The sequence below is a fragment of the Betta splendens genome, chromosome 11, assembly GCF_900634795.4.
Source record: "Betta splendens chromosome 11, fBetSpl5.4, whole genome shotgun sequence".
NCBI lineage: Eukaryota > Metazoa > Chordata > Actinopteri > Anabantiformes > Osphronemidae > Betta > Betta splendens.
In genome coordinates, this window is record NC_040891.2 from 12,295,509 (window position 1) to 12,315,597 (window position 20,089).

Genomic DNA, 20,089 nt, shown 5'->3' on the forward strand with positions numbered 1-20,089 from the left:
TGGTTAGGGTTGTACTGACAAAATAGACTTTGACTTATAATACTATAATAGATATAGTAAAATATTAAGTTATAAATAAAGGTGGGTTTTGTTTTGTTATTGCAACTACTTTTTACAGCACAAGAAATAATTATTTTATCAACACAATTATTGTCTTTTAACGTTAACCTAAATCAAAAACAACCCCAAACATGTTTACCGACAAAGAAACTAAAGCATCACATTAATTTTCCTAATATGATTAATCAAAACAGGCAAATCAGAGAAAAATGAGTCATGCGATTTACATTTTCCATTAAATCAAAAGTAGTTTATTTATTTTGCCTTCTCTGTATAACTTTATTATAATAAGACACTTCTCTGCTTGTACATTGCTCCCTTGAACTAAAAATGGCAACATTTGTTTGTGGGAATGTAAGTTGGGGTAGACAAAACTTAGATACATACCAATATACATACATGTGTGTATATTACGGTTCCAATAATAAAACCATAAATGCTAAAAACAGCTTGCACCACTCCAGGTACCTCAGTAATGCTGGAAACATAGTACAATCTTTGAGCAATTTTTCTGAGTAACACTACTTGTTTTCTTTTAACATGGGTACATATAATAATGCGCACATCAACATTAAGAGTTAGGGAGGGATGAAGGACTCTTTGAGCCAGTGTTAAGTGTACAGCTGTCAATGACTCAACCAGTAATAAGCAAGGCAAGCTGCACCTATGGTTGTGTGTTCATGCTGAGAAGTCTTCAGTAAAAATTAACACGTTCGACTTCACTTGCCTGCTGAAAAACGTATGCTTAAATTACACAAAAGAGGTGACGTTCTCTACTACATGTTCTTCATTTGGATTAACATATACACAGCTGATTGTATATATGTGGATGTATTTAAGAAACAGCAGTACTGTCTTAATATTGTTTAAATCAAGTGTGGGCAAACAAGGCAGAAAGTGCTTGCCATTCATGTTAACCCTCTGGTCCCCACCCCATCCAGAGTAATTACATAGACACCAAAAAACACACATGCTACACACACGCGCGCACACACACGCATACATATTACCAAATGCCCTACTCAAGACATCCCAGAGACGATCTTCATACGGTTGTCAGTAAACAAACAAACCCCAACTTACAGCAGTGACACAATTGATGCAGATGAGAATTGGATGTTGTCGCTGGTCATTTTGCCATGTTCTGTATTTCATAGGTGATACAAACTATGTTTACAAGTGTAGTCCTACAACAACAAATTTACTCAACACTCCGGGTCGACATTATTTGGAAAACCGTGGTGAACTGGAGCAGGTGAATTGTGCATCACCCTCTCAGCACAGTCCTGTATTTAATTAGTTTGGGCCTCTGGTTGCCACTGTGTACTGACACAACCATTCCAAGAACCCACACTTTGAAAAATACTTCCTCAGACAAGGAGCTCTTGGATAAAGTCCTTCTTGGCATGAGGTCTCCACCCCGTTCTTGCATCACAGCACAGTAGGGGTGTGATAGTAGATTACTCAGCTTAGCTCTGTACTCTGGGCCCAGACAGAGTACCTGTCGTCTTGCATCATGTGTAACTTGCTCAAGCACATGAACACAACAAAAAAGAAAAAAACAGCAACCATAAATTTTTGTTATACTACAAGGAGTGCTTATTAGAACATGTTCAATTATATACTGAAGCATAAATAATTTTATGACAAACATTTTTCTTGATGCTATCATGACACACATTTTTTTTCAAACTCATTTTCGCCCAACAAGATCATCTTGGTGGAGAAAAAGTGTTTTCCTAAAAATGAAAGTCACTGAGGAAACAATGGTTTTTAAAATAAAGCCAGCGCTATCAATACAGTCTTCATAGGGTAAACAAAACTCGTGAGAAAAACTATTGTCCTTTTTGATTTTTGCAGTGTGCAGAACCTCTGCAGAAAAGGAGGATGCTACTGTGAGGCCAAAAGGAAAAAAAAGCCTTTTACTCCTAAAAAGAACCAACGAAAAACTAATGAAATGTCAGAGCAGGTCACCCACTCAGGAGGAAAAAGAAACAACACGCAGTTTATCTCAAGCAGCAGAAACTGAAGGAGTATTAATTGTATGGATCTCATCACAGTAATCAGAGATACTTTACAGGAGAAGAAGTCAGCATATAGAGGAACTGAGGAATTTAATTTTAAAAAAACTTTTTCAATGACCTGCTTTGTAGAAAAAAAAAAGCACACTTAACATTTTTCAGTGGCAAAAACTCAACTAAAACGAGGCCAAAACATAACAAACAGTTTATGGTACATTAGTTGTTAAAAGATGAAGCTGTATTTGCTCCCTTTTGTCAGGGAAGCAAAGCTGAACTGCACTACTGAATACCACCAAGGCCAAAGTGTGGTAGTAATACACACAGGTACATAAATATAAAAATTAGCCCAATCTAAACATTTTTGCCAATTCAATCCCACATTTTCATTTTGCACACATGCAGTTGCATGTGTTCCATGTGTTCGTAAAGATGTCACATTTGTGCTTGTAAATGCGTGAGTGGAGCTCCGTGTGAACGCTGACATGCATCTCTGTTGCAAAAACACATGCTTGTCAAATCCAACTGGGGTGAGGTTAATGAGAGCAGTAAAAAATAATGGGGGGGGGGGGTAGAATAAGAGAGCAAGATGAAAAATTTACAATAACGGACGGTAGATATTTGATTGATGCGGGGAGGGGGGGGGGTCAGCTACGTGAATATGAATACCATCTCCATATACTGTACAAGCACTAATAGGTTTAAGGATGCAAACATATAAGCCATGAAATAATGATCAAATGGGATTAAAATGTAACAGAGTGGGTTTTAATGTGGGTGAGGTTTAATGGAAATGTTTGGATTCATTCCATCACTTCCTATTTTTTGGGGAGGGCCAAGTGCCACGCTTCTCCCCTCGGCTGCCACCTCCATTGCCGGGCCCACCAGGAGGACCACGAGGGCCTCTGCCTCCCCCTCCTCCTGCATTGACCCTCCGGTTCTGACGCTCCATGCCAGGACGCTGGCTTGAGAAGCTTCTTTTATTAGCCAAGGGCTCTTTCCCTGTCATGTCTCGCTCAACCACACCCCCGCCCCCGCCCCCACCTCCTCCCTTACCCAGATGATGATGATGATGGTGAGAGGACAACGCCTTCCCTCCTCCTCCCTCCCTGTCTCTGAACTCTGTGAAGTCGCTGCTTTCAGAGGCGGTCTCCCACTCCTCATTGGCCTGGTCTGAGTTCTGGTTGGTGAAGTCAGGGGACTTTGCTCCATGGCTGTGGTGGTGCTGGGTGTGTGTTGGCCCAGCATTGCTCTGGTTGTAATGGTGATGGTGGTGGCTGTTTGCGTTACCAACATGCCCAACGCTACTGTTATTGTTGGCTGTTAGTGTCGCGTTGTGGTTAGCATTCTGGATACTGACATGAGCAGGAATGGGGGCGCCATTACTGTCCTGAACTGAATTTAGAGAGGGAGATGAAGGGCTCCGTCCCCCTATTACCCCAACTGCCCCGTTGATTCGTGCCGCATTTTCTCGCTCTTTTAGTCTCCGAAAACGAGGTGGTTTGTCCTGCTGGTGCTGAGAACGCCCATGACGTCGACGTCTAGGGGGACGTTCAAATCCACTGGGAGGGAACCCATGGTTTGTAGCTACAGGAACCACATTTGGCACTGCAGAGTTTGATGTAGCATTGGTGGACACTTGCTGGGTCAGAATCCCTCCATTTTCAGTAGAACCTAGAGTGGCAGAAGTTGCAGGGGGCAATAAAGGTTGAGGGGGATTGGACCCCTGAGTTTGACTTGCTTCAGGCATCTTGTCTTTCTTCTCTCCACCATTCCCTGGCCGATGTTTGGGACCAGGGGTTTGTGATGGGCCTTGCTGCTTCCGGACTGTGGCAGACAACTTGGAAGACCCACCATGAGAGCCTGAGATAGGTCCCCCCCGGTGTGCCCCAGGTGGTCCTGCAGCATTTCCACTACCCCTGTACACATTTCCCCCGCCACTTCCCCCACCCCTACCCCTTCTAGATGGCACACCCCTGGGGGTGAACACCCGGGTTTGGGGGCCCCTCTGTGGTGCTGATGACACATTTCCACTGCTGGAAGTGGTGGCATTATCAGTGCCATTCTTGGTACTGGGTTTCTGGTGATCTTCTTTGTCTGAATGACCAAGGTCACTTGCACCACTCTCACTGCCAGTTTCCGAGCCCCTTTCTCTCCTTCTCTTGGGGATTTCTTCATATTCTGAACCCTCACTGCGGGTTTCGCTGCGGTTTCTGGCCCTGGCTGGATTGTGCTGGGACCGATCCTGACCGTGCCTGCCACTGGGTCCCTCACCCTTTGACTCCTGTTGGTGACTACCTCCAACAGGGCGGTAGTCTCTGCCACTCCTGCTCCCCATCCTGCCCCGGCTGCTACCTATTGGACCAGCGCTGGCTGCATATGTACCCCGATATCCACGGCCACGCCCATAAAACTCTCCCCCTCGTCCGCGACCAGCTCTGCTGTTGCCTTTGGCAGGGACCCCATGGTGGTTGGATGTATTGCCTACTATATCATATGAGCGGTCTCTGTCCTTCCTGGAAGAGGACACTGGAAATCCAGACAAAGTGGTGTCTACATCTTTGAGCGCTCTACTTGACCCTCCCCCTGCTCCTCCCGAGGACCGTTCTTTTCCACCAATCCTAGGTTTGGATGTCTGGCCAGTCTCATCTTTAGCTGGAGCCAGTGTGTTTTGGGACACGGAGGAGGCATCCTGCTTCATGGAGGCCAAATGCCCACCATCTTGCTCTTTAGCTTTTCCAAAGCCTGGACTTGATTTTTCGCCTCCATCAACTTCCCCACCGTCCCGCTTCATCTCCTTCAGTACTGGCTTCTTGATGGGGCCAGCCCTCTTGTTGGCATTTGTGCCTGCTCCCTGGATAGAGGCTTTGTGTTCCAGTGAGGGGTTAGAAGAGTCCTCACCTCCACGAGAGTTGCTTCCACCCCCTGCATTGTTGGCCTTTCTGCCATGAGAGGAGCCACCACCAATATTACTGCTGCCAGGTCGTGGGCCCCAGTGGGTTTCTGTCTTGTGATCCCGTCCCCCTCTTTGGTTCGATTTATGATGGGGATGCTGCTGCTGATGTTGAGCAAGACTACCGTGTTGAGGGGGAGGTGGACTAGAGGTAATAGAGGAATGGGGAGCATACGATGGACCGGTTTTCTCCTGTTTTACATGGCTGTTACTGCCAAGGTTACCACTGTTGCCTCTTTCACCAAGACTGTGTCCCTTACCAGCTTCACTCTCTCTCTGTAATGGGTGATGATGTTGGGCAACTGTGACACCTCCATCTTCCCTTGCAGAAGAGGAGGAGGAAGAGGAAGAGCAGGAAGATGAAAGGGATGGTTGGTTAAGAGAAGGAGTGGAGTCAGTCTTCTTAGCAGGAGCCTCACCAACCCTTTCACGACTGTTCTCTGGCTTATGAGGGTGGAGAGGGAAGTGAGGCTGCTGAGGGTGATGGTTGTGATGGTGGTGGTGGTGAGAGTTGCTCTCTACAGGGACATCTGTGCGACCATTGCGATCATAGTGAGGGTGTGGAGCTCCCCATATCTGACCCTGCTGCGATCCTCTGGGAGGCCCTTCATCCTGATGTGTGAAGCTATGTGGCTGGTTTCCCCTGTCACCTGCCCTCTGCTGCTGCTGATGGGGAGGCAACCTTGCACCCTGATCTGCGAAGTTGCTGTAGTTGCCTCTTCCACCCATGTACTGATGAGTGTGGTGGCTGCCTCCCTGGCCACTAACAGGAGGGGGTGTCTGATTTGATGTCCCAGAGTTGGAGTTGGGTTGCTGAATGGGTCCCAATCCACCTTCTCTCATGCGATGTGGAGGAGTATCACTCCTAAGGCAGCGGAAAGAAAAGCATGACAATTTTCTTTTAACATAAAAACACTTTTTAAAAAAAATATTTATTATCACTTTGTTCTGTATCCACATGTTGCAAAATGTTGAAATTACCCGCCCCAAGACCTGGCCTGTTATAGCCCATTGAAAATTACTTCATACCTAGAACCTTTGGCTACGTCTTCATCCTCCAGTGCTTGCTTCTGCCTCAGTGGGGAGGTCAGCCCACGTCCCTCCCCTCCACCAGGGAATACTTCTGGCCCCCAGGCCAGCTTAGGATCCATAGGGGGTGTTCCACGGTGTGGGTGCCCTGGATGCCCCTGCTGCCTGTCAAAGGGGTCTGAACCAGATCCCCCTGAATCAGAACGCTCACGCCCAATAAGCCCTGTAAATGTTAATAGTTAATTTAGTACATTTTTTAAAAGAAGACCTGTAAACTTATACTTTGTTTGTTTGAGTGATGCAAAAACAAAATGCAGACTACATTGTGAGGTTACAGTAAATAATTACCTCATGTCTAAGCTACTGCACTGGATCCACGCATGCACTTAAAACATCTGTTCTGTGTTGCTTACTTTACATACCTTAAATTAGATTCACTTACCAGATGGGTGCATGCCAGCTGAATAGTAGTCCATGGGTGGGGGGCGGCCCTGCATCATGCGCGGGTCCATGTATGGCATCATCATCCAGCGAGGGTCAAAATTCATTGGCAAAGGTGGAGGTCGCACCATACCGCTGGGCTGATACAGGGGTCCACCCTGTTTGGGTCCAGGCCCTGGCTGTGGTGCTGCACCTGGTGAAGGACCCTGTGGAGGCTGGGGCTGAGGAGACAGCTGGCTTTGTGATGCTTGGTTCTGCTGCTGCTGCCACTGTTGCTGCTGCTTTAAAAGCTGCTCCTAAAATGAAAATGTGATTAAGAAAAATACTGCATTCAACATTTTTAAAGAGGAGAAATAGAGAAAGAAACTATAAAGTAATTTTTGTACAAATGTCCAAACTACAGCAGCACTAAAATTCTAGCAATAACTGAAGCAGAAAACTGCAAATTCTCACCTGCTGCTGCCTCTGAAATCGTGGCGGAAGAGACTTCTGGTACTTTGAGTAACACTGACCAGGAGGACCACTAGCTTGACGACTTCCTCCTCCCCCTCCAATATTCTCAATCTTAACCGAGTCGACTGCTCTTTCACTCCCACTTCCTGAGCGAACATGGGGGCCAGCTGAGGCCTCTTCCTTAGTCTCTCCTGGTAAAGCTATGTCCAGCATGGGCTGCTGTGGCTGTGACACAACTTGCTGGGGACATTGTTGAGCATCTGAACCAAAGACGTGGGATTTAGAATTGAATCATGGGTCAACTGTGAATCAACACCTATCATATGCACCAGAAAAACGTACCTGCATTTGAGTCATAGCTGCTGTTGCTGCTGACTCGCTGTTTGTCAATGACTCCAGCACCAAGCCCTGCCTGGACAATCAAGACCGGAGGTTCCTCAGGATCCACACAGGGGGATGGAGGCTGGCTGATGTTGGGGGAAGAGGCAGAGGCTGAAACAGATGGAGTAGGACTGCCTGCTGTGGCAGCTGTAGAATTCCCATCCAGGCTGGGAGTTTTACTACCGCTTCCAGCACTTTCTATGGTGCCTCCTTGCTGCTGCTTTTCATCAAGCCTTTTTAGCTTCTCAGCGCAGGCTGCACGTCTCTCTTCCTCCATCCGACGTTCTTCTTCCTCACGGCGGCGACGTGCTCTTTCCACAGCAGCAGAGATCTCAGTGGAAGACTGCTTTCTGCGCTGACGCCAAGTCTCATCCTCATCATCCCCCTGGGCCCCATGGACCAACAGGCCTGACTGCGAAGGTTGAGTAGGGCCTCCAGCTGTTGGTTGATGTTGGATGGAAACAGGTTTACCAGTGCCTAAAGTGGCACCTTGGTTGAGAGGCCGGTCCTGAACAGTAAGAACATATTTGATTTTAAATTATATAATTTTAACTTAGTACAGATGAGATGTTTAAATGTTTAAAAGCGTATAAATGATTAAATCCACTCCAACTGAACTCAAGAGGTAAAAAGAAACCTTAAACCTGAGGATGACTTATTCATAAAGACCTGTGGGCGGTGGATGAGATAATGAAAGAAATGATTCATCTATGAGGCCCTATCCAGATGGCTACCTGTCGGTAAAAGGAGTAGGGCCCTTGTCCGAGAAGCGGCCCAGGTGGGGGGGAGGGCTGCTCCCGGGGACCACCCAATCCAGGCCTGCGCCCCTGTATACAGGCAGATACGGTTAGCCTTGCTCCACCAGAATAGTCTACACAAATACTAGCATTTCTATGCCCAGAAGGAAGTTTTCCCCTGCCAGTATGCACAAACCGCCCTGCGAGCTGAAACCACTGAGCTTTTCTTTATACAGCTCAGTACAGCCTGTCTGACCAACACCTTGTGCCGGTTTATCAACAAGCTACCTGATAGTTTGATGCTGGTCCCTGCCCCACCCAACCACCGGCTCCCTCCTCGGCCCATCCTGGCTTGCTGGAGGAAGGTTGGCGACCACTGTCAGCATTGGTGGGAGGGGTACGGCGGTTGTCTCCACCACTGTCTGAGGCTCGTGAGCGAGAGGTTGTAAGGGGGGGCTCCTGGGACCTCTGCTGCTCACTGTGGAGGAAAGAAGAATAGCACATATACAATTTGACAACACACAGTACAGTACATACTGTATACTGTATACGGTACAGTATACTCACACACCCATTTTTAGGCTTTGGGGAAATCACACATGCTCACCGCAAATCATTTTTGTTCTCTGTTCTCTCATCTTCTGCCTCTTCTTCTCCTTCATCATCACTGAACTTCAACTTAGCAGAATAATCAATCTCCTCATGAGCCCCTTTTAAAGCAAAACAAACACAAATCATGTCTGTGCCATTAATTCATTGCCTTTGCACATTATTATTCATCCTGCAGAAGCTTCTTTCTAGATAAGCAAAAATTATATAATACACCACTTTGTCATCGTGCCGTTTATACAGCAGCATAAGCATTAAATCAACCCTCAATGTACTGTCAGAATGTGACGTCACTGCTCCCATTTACAACAAGTCTGACACTGTGGCACTTAAGAGCGTGTTTAATATGAATCATATTTATTGTGAATACACACATTTTACTTGGATATTTACAAAACCTCTAACCTGCCCAGCCCTCATCTCCATCATGGTCCAGCTCGTCAAGCTCCTTTAGATCATCCTGCTTTAAGATTGAAGGACGCTTAACCATCTCACCCCCTGCATCACGTGGGCTGCCTTGGGGCCGGCTGTCAGTACCAACCTGTCCATGAGAGAACCTGAAAGAAGGCAGTAGTTGCTTTTTAAGTTGCCCTTTCTTCCCATTTCCAAAAGTAGCACAATTAGTTCCATCACAGATTTTTTGCAAAACAGAATACCTGGGAGTAGGCCCATCACCAGGTGGCGGGTACCTGAATGGCCCCTGAGGACCATAGGGGGCTGGGAAGGGCAGATAGGGAGGGTACATCTAGACAGACAGAAAAGAACAATTCCAGTTCAGAAATAAACTCTTCCTTTGATACTCAAGAGAAACAGGTAAGCAAGGCAAAACTTACAAAGGGCGGCATGATCCCTCTGTATGCGGGGAACCCAGGCCCCACAGGGGGCTGGGGCAGGGGCAAGGCGGGGCTGCCTGCAGGAGGGTTTCTAGGTGGCCCATGAGTCTGGGAGTTTGGAGAGGGGACCCCACCTGCCCCATCTATCACCATTGCCCCACCAGTACCACCCTCTGCTGCTCCCTCCCCAGACAAGGTGGGCGCCAGGGCTCGGCCCCCACCGTCCCGCCAACTTGTAACGTCTAAAAACGGAGGGGGAAAAAAGCTTCAATAGAACAGGCTCAATGGTTTTGTTTTTCAACATTTTAATTAGGTTATAAGTGCTCAAGAACAAATTAATGTCATCCACCAATAGGTTGGCTGATTGAAATTAGGTGGGCATCACTCACTCTGGGGGCGGAGGCTTGGTCCGGGCCCATACCACTGATCTGCAGTGGCCTGTTCTCTGCCAGCTTTGTCCGGGTCGCCAGCTGCCTGCAGGGTGGGAAATTCCTCGCGAGAGAATGGCGACGGTTGGTTTGATCCCTTTCCACCTGGTTTAAAAAAAAAAAAAAAAAAAAAAAAAAGAAGGAAGAACATATTTTCAGATGCAAGCACATGTGTTTGACAAAAAGAAAAATCCAAGTATTTAATACAAAATGTAAAAAAGAAAACACACCATCCCCTTGTGTTCCAAGTGTAACACTGGCCTGTGCCCAGGACCTTGCCCCTGCGGCCTGGGTTGATGCGGGGGCCAGACCCTGAAAAGGCACCACACAACATTACAAATACCATTAGCATGTCAGTTAAAGCTGCTATTCAAAGACATTAAAACTAATTCAATTAACCGAGACGTTTATGTCTTACGGTCACTAGACAGTAATACCTCTGGAGCTGGAGGTGTTCTCGGGCGGGTCGGTGCAGGTATCTGTGAAACCACAGGCTGCGGCGATTCCGGCTGCGGTGCTGACAATGCATCGGTACTGAGAGAAAGAAATAGTGATACTTCTGACTAATAAAAACATTAAATCAACAAAAAAACATTATTTATCATTATACAGAGTGTCTCTGGGGTTAAACTGGGTCTACTTACCTCTTTGGGTCTGCTGGTTCCTGTTTGCTTGCCCATCCTGTGCCGTCTTTGGGAACGAGTGAGACGTTGGGGTCGTTGCCTTTGTTCTCTGCCTTTAGACTGGGCAGGTTGGCAGGGGGTGGCATACGCCGCGCGGAGGCAACTTTACCAAGAGACTGCAGGCCATGGCGAGGGGGAACTGATATGCAAAAAAAGGAAAGGAGGTCATTAGCACAAATGAATGACTGGAAACTAAAATATAACTGTGCAAAGAGCATTGGGATAAAAAGGATGGCATTTATTGAGTACACAATTGGGATATTGCACAACAAACACAGCTAGGTATTTGGTAGTTTCAGTTCGGTGATTCTGATGAATGTGGACTGGGAAATACGATATTATCAAACACATTCAGCAAATTACTGCTCACAAGCATGGAAAAACCCTCCAACTCTGAAAAGCTTTGCTGATTATCAATCCTCCATTTGTTTCCTTGAGGCAAAGGAAAACCACAGTGCATGGCTTCACTGAGTGGGTTGCATTTTGGAAAGGGGGGACAGCTGCTTGGATTTAACTGGAGCTTTTGAATAAAACATAAACCGAAGAGTTACTGCTGAAGTCAAAGAGTGTCCACAAGTGAGCCTCTGTCTCTGCTGCGATCAGTGGCTTCAGGGCTCAGCTCTCAACTGAAATGTCTAGGACTAAATTGTCTTTTATTATTTTATTTTATTCCTTTATATATTATTGACAGTATGATAAAACACAAAAGCTTTTGCAGCTACTTGACGACATTGAGCATATCATAGAATCCCTGTATTGGAAAATCAGTAACAGACCTATTTAATAAGCAGTCATCAAAAATGCAATGTGTGGTGGCAGGAGTCAATCCAGGTGGCCACTTGATTACAACACAAATAAGGAAGTTCAACTAAAATAGCCAAATTGGCCACAATTGTTAAATTTTACAATATGCTGAATTAGGAAAAGGACCAATAACTCCAAAAGAACCTAGATACCCACCAACAGGCTTTTGTGTTTCAAGGCTCTTTCCTTTGTATGTATCAAACAGGTTGAGAGACGCATACTTGGTTTTGCCTTCCTTCCCCTTTGCAGTTTGCCCAGAGCGCTCTGACATTGCGCTGTCCGCTCATCGAGTATGGTGACCCTGAGACTGAGGGTGACAGAAAAACTGTGAGACATTTGATCCCAGCTATAGAGAGAAAGTGAGAGTAAGTGCTGAGCATACAAGCATGCATCTGGTGGAAACCACTATGCAAATCAAACGTTTAAGAAAAACACTGTGGCTTTCATGTATGATTTGACAAGTGTTATGATTATATAGCAGTTACAGGTGTTTTGTATAAATAAACCATAGTTCTGCTACAGCATTTTAGCAGGTGTACATTTACTGAGATAACCTGGACATTTATTAAATGACTACTTGTCTCAACACACATTATAGGCCAAATAGCATTATAGTAGTACAAATACAGTTTGTGAGTCAAACTCACAGCATGACTAAACACCTCATCCAGGTTTCTACAGCAACACAGCATAAATGATATTCCTCTATGCCTTTTTGGACACAGGGTTGGCTCCACGGCAACTGTTAGGCTTGAACTCATTTTACTACACATAAAGCACAATGCACTCACATTTGTTCAAGTCACAGTAATTTGCTTGCATACAACAAGTTCAATTTATACGAACAGATTATCCACGATTGTTATACTACCACAAGTCCATTCACTGTCTTAATGCAGCGAGATGAATTAGTCCAATCCAAATCATCATCAATTTCAACAGCTCAAGAATTACTTCAAGATAATACTTGTGTTTGTGTACGCTACGATTAATCAAATATGAAACAAACAGATCCTAGGTCATGATGGCCTCATCTGTCTTCAGTGCACCTGAACAATAAGTCTGTTGAGTACATGACTAAAGTAGGCTCACATTAACAATATGGGGAACAGCAGTGGTGTAATAACCACTTTTATCCCAACATGAAAGAATCAATGGAAAAACATGTATATGAACAGTAGCAGGAAGGTGAATTATTCACGTGGGTAACAACAAAATGCGTTACTTGTCGAATTGCAACGATCAATGCAGACAGTGCATCACGCAAACAGGCTTAAATGGCGTCTGCCGGGCAGCGACACTGCACAGCGCTTCGACAGCCAGATGAGATTAGTAAATTAGGTCGTGGGATGGCTGGTCAACTGCATGTTGCGCTGGGATTAACGGGAGCCAGCAGCTACACCAGCAAACCCGCATCAACGACACCCATACAGGAGCCTTAGCCCCAGCTAACGATGAGCACGGGCTGCGTTATGGACACACGATGACATTCAGCCAATATATCACACAAATACGAAATTACCAAAAGCAAGTGGGGACAAAAACGAATATATGGAGAGCACAAACTGCTAAAGCAGACGTATATGTTAGCTGTAAGGCTAGCTAATACTAGCTCGGGGCCTTAGTGTTGGTGTTGGGAGGGGGACTGCGTTCGTGTTTCATAATGTATTTTCCAACACCTTGCGGTAACGTTATCGTGAAATTACTGACACTCTCCACTAATTGTTGTGTTACGAATCATCCACCCACCCACCCACGTCGCCACTGGGGCCGTTCATCATACGGTTTTATTCATCGGGCATTCGTATGAGGCACGGGGCAACGCAGGAAAAAAAGATTTTATTAGAAGATCAAAACAAAATGGCGGCGGAGACAGGCCCGGAGCACGTAAACGTTAGCAAACGCCAACACTCTGTAGATCAGCTTAGACGAAGCTAACAAAGCACCATGCGGCTCATGATTAGATAAATGATCTCACCTTTTTAACAAAATGAAGCTACTGTTACGAAACACATAAACCTTGCTAAGTTTTGATCGAGACCAATATACGTTAAAGTGACGCCGTGTTAGCCAGAGCTACACGACTAGCTTCAAAGTATTCCTGGCGAACGACTTGCGCAGACGTTGATAAGTTCATATTAGGTGCTAACGATCGTCAACCGACGTTTCTACGAAAAACTATCGCGGTGACTGACAGCAAAACAAACCCAATGTTTAGATATTCATAGCAACACTAGATACAGCGGTAATGCTCGGCTACGACAAACAAAACAGAACAGCTAAGCTGGGCTAACGATCCTAGCCACCATCTAACGCTAGCTAGCAACCAAAAGTAAAATAATAACTGCCTTTCTCAAAGATATCCTACAAAGTACCCGGGACCCGTGACAATCTGTGGTGACGGCAATTTGTTCTTAGTGCAGTGTAACTGCTGTGTGTTTGCATAGTAGCCCATCCACCAACCTGGCCTTGTCCCGACTTGTCTCGAGGTTGGATCGCAGAATGAGGTTAACGCTAGCAAACTATGCTATCACGTAGTGAGCACAGTGACCCAGCTAGCAGAGCATCGACTTGTTTAGCCAAACACATACAATTCCTTGCATTCACCAGATCGCACCAAGTCAGATGTGAGCAGTGCAATAACGACAGCGTAAGAAATCGACTTACTTGCACTCCTTTTCTTTTTTCCAAAAATAAATGAAAAGGGGAAAAGAAAATCGTAACACTGGACTCGATCCGTCACTGAAGAGCCGTCAACGGCTACTGGGTAATTTCGTGAGATGGGAGCCGCTTGAGACCTCTACAGCAAAAGAAAAAAGGCGACGCTTATTTAAAAATGGTACACAGGCCTTCTCTAAAATTCAGTTTCATACAACAATGTTATTTACGATAAGATTTGACCATAAATGTAGACTTGACCCATTTAAATATTAATTTATCCAGTGTCTTTGGATACTACTCAAAAGCCCCATAATGGGGAATAACTAATAAGCAATAATGATACAAGTAAAAAAAAGAAAGAAAGAAACTTACTTAATGCACAGATTTATAAATGTTAGTTGGACATAAGAAAATTTATTTTATCTGTGCTATTATCATTCTGCAGAAAAACACTTGCAAGAAAACAACAGGGACAAAATGCAAAAAAATAAACCAATCCATGAGATGCACAGTGTTGATTTTATCCCCCATCAATAACACAGTGGGCATCTTTTAAAATCACCCCTTACATTGAGATGTGTCTGGTGTTGTTCTGTTGGAAAGCACATGATGATCCCACAAATAATAAAATAAAAACAGATGGAATGGCATGTGGCTCGAAAATGCTGAGGTAGCGTGCTGGTTGAGTGGGCCCACATTTCTCCCACAGTGTCACAAGCAGAACATCCCCACACCATCACACCTCCACCCCCATGCTTCACACATCCAGGATCCCTCAGTTCACCCTCTGTGGCAGTTCAACTCATCAGAACATATTGATCAACTGGCTGTTAAATCTTAAAGTAAAAGTGAACTGTTCTTTATCTTCACCCAACTGAGCGTCTCTTGCTATTCCAAATTTGCCATAATACAATACATGAGTAGCAGAGACACTGCTGAGAAAAGCATCCACCCAACCACCCCTCCATCATCTGAAGCGCTTATTGCTGGTTAAAGGGGTCTAGTCCATCACAGCTGTCACTGGGCGAGAGGCAGAGTACGCCCTGGATAAGTTTACAGTCCATCACATCTCATATAGACATAGACTAATCACTCAATCCTTGGGGCAATTTAGAATCGACTCACTCACCTGCGGGTACCAGTTAACCTGACAGAATGAAAAATAAATTAATAAAAAAAAATACAACAAGGCTGCAAAAATTTATTAAGCCACTATTTAGTAAATGTATTTATTAGTTATGGACATTTTTATTTAACACTTATTTATTTACCTCAATTAATTGACTCAAGTCCTTTTGTGTGGCAATTACACAAAACCTGGGAGGTTTTCGCTCATTTATTGTGTCTTCAATAAGAAAAAAAGACTTTAATGTGCTTTCTTATTTGTCTAAGTCATAAATGGCACTGCAAAGCTGTAACAATACAATTTTGTATGTAAAAGGGTATACAATTGTAAAAATATATATTTCACTGCTGAAAAAAAATCTTTACAACTAGAATCCATTTAACAAGCTTCAAACTACACCTAATACGGGGCACAACTGGACACCTGATTTTGCACAAAAGAGAATAATTCAGCCGAAGTGTGCTCATATCTCCTCACATTCACATCTCACTTTCATCACAATCTCCCATCAGAGAATCTCACATAAAAGGCACACGCTCACATTAAACTACTAACATTGCTTTGCAAGGCTTCTGCATCCGAATAGAAAGAGACAATTTCCATCAGCATGTTAACAAAAGCAAAACTGGTCTTCGTTACAATTACAAATATGGATCCATCTGACATTTTAAAGTTAGTTCTAACTGATAGTTGATGCAGTGTTTCATTTTGACTAATCAACAATGGAGTAGTCTGCTTATTGTGTAATGATGATTATAGTATAGCTTCACTAGTGTCAACATTCACACTGTCAAATCTTCCTCTTCTATTAAAAGAAGAAACACTAAATATATTGTGGCTGTGCAAATTCTTAGCATCACACATTTAAACACAAGAATGTGAGAGTTGCAACTTGATCAATGACGAGAAATTTGAACAGAGGAAAATATCAAAGCCTCGTTGCAGGTTTCAAGTTCATTATCAATATTTATTATCGTGAAAAAGTCTTTTATTTTATTCCTGAGAAAGTTGTAGAACTAAACACCCTCTTCCTTCCTGTTCTTCCCTCCAGCATTTTAAACCTAGGAGAAAATAAACACAAGGTGAAATCAACCCAGAGGTCCCTGACTATGAATGGATTACGACCTCACCTCCTACTGGCCACCATACAGGTGGACCTTTGCAAAGGAAACCGTCTCATAAACGTCCTTGTGGCCCTTCTCATAGAGGACGTAGATATACTTGCGGTCCTCCACAGAAGCGCTATCCAGTGACGTCATGCACGAATAGCCGCTTGGTCCGGCCCATATCTGCACAGCGTTCTTCTCCCAGGACTGGCCGTCGGTTAACGACCAGCGTAAGGTTAGATTTACTCCTGAGGGGGCAATAAGATTCAACAGGTCAGGTTTTACATCTGATGCATCTTGCTGATACTACATTTAAACGTGTGGCTTCTCTTTCGTATTTTTCCTGAATAACTTTTGTTTTCTTCGTTCTTACGGTTGAACTCGTTTGAGGGGTTGGTGAAATAGAGCACCCCTTCTTTCTGAAGAGCGCTAGCTGCTACGACAGGATCCACCAGTGTGTAATCGAAGAACAGATAGTCTATGGGCAGGGTCAGTCCCCCGTCGAGGCTCCGCACTACCACGCGACACCGACAGTGGTAGTTGTTCTGGTTCCGCACGTTGATGATGATGCTGCCGTCCCTCAGCTCCACTGGCTACAGGGGAAAAAGGTTTGCTTTGACTGTGTCTTATACTTAGTAATTTCACATGATCAGCGTAATTACATTTACTAACATAGCAAATTAGTATTGCAGCACTTTCAGGGACTGTGTGCCGAGTCATACCTGACACTCGTCGGGGTTGAAGTCCTGCGCTTTCTTCTTCTGGTTGTAGGGGATGCTTTTCAACGCTGCGCCGTTGTACCAGTTCTGTCCATGGTCGTCACTCAAGATGCAGAAAACACCGTCCCCCTCTATTGTTCCATGACCGCACACCACCAGCCTCCCCTTGGCTGGCTCGTAGCGCTTCTGCAATGAGAACAGGCCAGTCAATTACATGCCTCACATTAAGGGAAATACCTCATACTGCTGATATTTAGAGCTTGATAATAATAAACCACCGTTCGTCAGTAAGTGTCAGTGGTGCCGGGAATCGCTGCTTGTCTCAGTACTGTAAAGGTATGTCGGAAAGCAAGTATGACCAGAAACATAGTTGTCATTTGATTTGATCTGAGTCAGATCATTTGATCTGTTAGTGTTTGAGTTATTTGAATATGAATATATGAATGATTTGTTACAACAATATATGTAATTAAGTATAGAATTAACTATTACATGTAGTATAATGTTATCTAATGTTATATCACGGCTTCAAACACTGTAAAAAAAGTAGGTATTTTCTTCTCTTTGTCTTTGAGACGGTCACATTTCTATTGAAGCTCATGACTCATGTTCCTATTCACTGGCAGTTTGTTTAAGTTGCTTGTAGATTTGTTGACTTCCATCTCTTAAAATGTGTCTGTCTGCAGATTTCAGAATTTGCAGATCCAGCAGAGATCATTCGACTGGTTTCACATCATTTTTTAGTAGTTTTCTTACAGCTGACAAACGGAACTTTATTGTTAGGAGGGAACTTTAGACTTCAAGTCCCTTTTAAATCAGTCCACTGTAATGTACTTAGAAGCATTATAATAGATATAAACTCATTTTAACACATGCAATAAGCAACTAGCATATGGACACCCAGTAAAACCAACGTGACTGAAATGCATCATGCAGGTCGTAGCTTAAACTTCACCAGCTCACTCGCTCGCTCACCTGGATGCCAAAGCCCGGACCGGCAGCGAAGGCCTTGACACCAAGCTGGACCGAGAGGTTTTTGGGCGAGCTCCAGCTGAGGCCGTCATCCCAGCTCTGCACCATCATGGTGCTGGACGGTTCACAGTGGTAAAGGTGGAAACAAAGGGTGTAGATCAGAATCACTGAGCCCTCTTCCTCATCCACCACCACAGAGCCCAGGTTCAGACCGTCTGGGTTGGATCCATCATCAATAATGAAGGAAGTTGGGGACCAGGTGGCTCCTGCAAAAACATTTTGCTTTATTAGTGACAGTTGGTCAATAAATATTTTAAGTATTCAAAATAATTAAGATATTTTTATGTTGATGTTTTATTTTAACCGATTTTTTTCTGACTTGTGTTACACTGTCTGTTTACTTGTAAACACTCTCATGCCCGTGTGTGTGTACAGACTGCGTGACTGGCTGGCTTTTCCTGCCTTTGTCGGTGGACCTCCGCAATGCGATGAACTTCGCTCCCACGTCGGCAGAACTTGATTTTCTGGCCTCAGCGAAAGCCAGCAGGCTTCCCTGCGTAGTAAAGGTGAGCAGCGGGATCCTGTACGTGTTGACCTGCCCCTGGGCCCCGCTCACCCACAGCAGCTGCTCGTCGTACACTAGTGGGTCAATCTGAGAAAGTGAAGAGGTGAAGCAGACAGGCTGACTAAGGGAAAGAGAGTCAGTATGTGCTTGGCCAAAACCAGTCTGGGCAGGACCATATCTGCAACAGGCATCACATATCACGCTGCACAATCAGCTGAAGAAGCTTACGGTGCACGTTTCTTATATTTCTTGCATTTTAAAGTAAAGGTAAACTATTCTGATAACAATGACGTTTGTGCAGATTTTGATTGGTCAAAGAATGTTTACAATGACAAACATGCAATGACAGCCGTCATGAGGCAGAAGCATTAACCCATGTGAGCTGTTATATTATACAATACAATACATTGGTTGAGGCTTCTCAATGTTATAAGCAATGACGTGTAGTTTTGTGTGGAAAACTAATGTATTTTATACAACGCAGAGTAACTTTAAAAGTCCTAAAAGCACAACAGAGCAGGTCATAAGCTGTCTGTACCTGTCCAAGGCTGCTGACACAAACACAGGAAGACAACAGGGCGCAGACGAACGCCGGCGCCGCCGAGAGCCGCCTCCGTTTGTCCATGTTCGCCTCCGTCTGCGTCCCAGCGACAGGTCGACGTGGACGAGTCAGCGAGCGTCAACAAAAGTCCAAGCAGAACGCAGAACGAGCCGCCGCTTCCAGCTCATCACAACACGAGCAGGAAGTGCAGGAGCAGTGTCACATGACCGCGTCGAGCGGCCACGTGACCACCGCTAACCACCAAAATAAAGGAGCTCGTGACAATACGTAGGCTTGTTTATTATTTATGTTTTATATATTTTTAAGTTCAGAGTTTTTTTTTTAAATATAAGCAATTTTGAGAAAAAAAAAACCTTTGAAGGAAAAGAAAAACTATTTGCAGGAAGTACAAATTTCCTCCACAAGGGGTCAGATTGGTCCTAAAACAACACAAGACCCTTTAGAGCGGCCACAGTAATACAGCAGTAATAGAAACAATGACAAGCAACGACAACTACTATATTAATAATAAGAAGCATACGTCAATAAAATGTCTTGTTTTTTCAACATGTAACTTTATTCCATCATTTTCATGTTAATGTTCCTCAGCTTGTTCATAAATTCTGATCCATTCCACACAATCCATTCCAGGGACCTTTGTTAGATATGTTTAGTTTGCTGTATGTTTCACTGTTTAGAGTATTTAATAATAAGAATAAGCGCCTCTGTGTAGATAAGTAATGTTATCATTTATGTTGACCTATTTCTTGTTGTTTTATGCCTAGTTCACACTTTTATGCATCTGTCTTTGAATTTTGTGAGGTAATTTTTAACTAGTAACATGTCAACATCTCTGCATATAGTAGAACAAATTAACTCACGCTGGGCTGGTAACCACACACTACATTCCTGTAGTCATGAGGCAGGGCTGATCTGAGTCACGCTGTTAAAAAGAGAGAGAGCGAGAGAA

General features: G+C 44.4%; 2 protein-coding genes across 4 annotated transcripts; both read right to left on the reverse strand.

Annotated features, from left to right (window-relative positions):
- Positions 1-288: 288 nt before the first annotated feature.
- Positions 289-14,248, reverse strand: prrc2a (proline-rich coiled-coil 2A). 3 transcript variants are annotated; one of them, XM_029166236.3, is made up of 17 exons: positions 14,097-14,248; positions 11,586-11,736; positions 10,587-10,764; positions 10,380-10,476; positions 10,173-10,254; positions 9,904-10,047; positions 9,515-9,756; positions 9,338-9,426; positions 9,087-9,238; positions 8,680-8,782; positions 8,361-8,550; positions 8,070-8,162; positions 7,297-7,843; positions 6,955-7,214; positions 6,503-6,797; positions 6,061-6,283; positions 289-5,896 (listed from the first exon to the last, which is right to left on the reverse strand). In XM_029166236.3, exons 2-17 carry the CDS (start codon positions 11,698-11,700, stop codon positions 2,890-2,892), a joined length of 5,817 nt encoding a protein of 1,938 aa, XP_029022069.1. In that variant the 5' UTR covers positions 11,701-11,736; positions 14,097-14,248; the 3' UTR covers positions 289-2,889. The 3 variants fall into 3 exon arrangements, with proteins under 3 accessions (XP_029022069.1, XP_029022070.1, XP_029022071.1); XM_029166237.3 differs by lacking the exon at positions 14,097-14,248 and adding an exon at positions 13,893-14,044; XM_029166238.3 differs by lacking the exon at positions 8,070-8,162.
- A 1,162-nt stretch (positions 14,249-15,410) lies between these two features.
- On the reverse strand, positions 15,411-19,339 carry neu1 (neuraminidase 1). Its single transcript, XM_029166239.3, has 7 exons — positions 19,117-19,339; positions 18,476-18,665; positions 18,017-18,279; positions 17,045-17,227; positions 16,696-16,915; positions 16,347-16,570; positions 15,411-16,277 (listed from the first exon to the last, which is right to left on the reverse strand). The coding sequence occupies exons 1-6, from the start codon at positions 19,201-19,203 to the stop codon at positions 16,350-16,352; spliced, it is 1,164 nt and encodes a 387-aa protein (XP_029022072.1). The 5' UTR covers positions 19,204-19,339; the 3' UTR covers positions 15,411-16,277; positions 16,347-16,349.
- Between the last annotated feature and the right edge of the window lie 750 nt (positions 19,340-20,089).

What these genes read in the sequence shown, in the direction of transcription:
- prrc2a (XM_029166236.3), bottom strand. Translation starts at nt 11,700, where the DNA reads ATGTCAGAGCGCTCTGGGCAAACTGCAAAGGGGAAGGAAGGCAAAACC. An exon ending in GAGGGATCATGCCGCCCTTT is followed by an intron (nt 9,427 to 9,514) that starts GTAAGTTTTGCC and finishes CTGTCTGTCTAG; the next exon opens with ATGTACCCTCCCTATCTGCC. An exon ending in GAGAACAAAAATGATTTGCG is followed by an intron (nt 8,551 to 8,679) that starts GTGAGCATGTGT and finishes TTTCCTCCACAG; the next exon opens with TGAGCAGCAGAGGTCCCAGG.
- neu1 (XM_029166239.3), bottom strand. Translation starts at nt 19,203, where the DNA reads ATGGACAAACGGAGGCGGCTCTCGGCGGCGCCGGCGTTCGTCTGCGCC. An exon ending in GTGTCAGCAGCCTTGGACAG is followed by an intron (nt 18,666 to 19,116) that starts GTACAGACAGCT and finishes TCACTTTCTCAG; the next exon opens with ATTGACCCACTAGTGTACGA. An exon ending in GTCCGGGCTTTGGCATCCAG is followed by an intron (nt 17,228 to 18,016) that starts GTGAGCGAGCGA and finishes TTCTCATTGCAG; the next exon opens with AAGCGCTACGAGCCAGCCAA.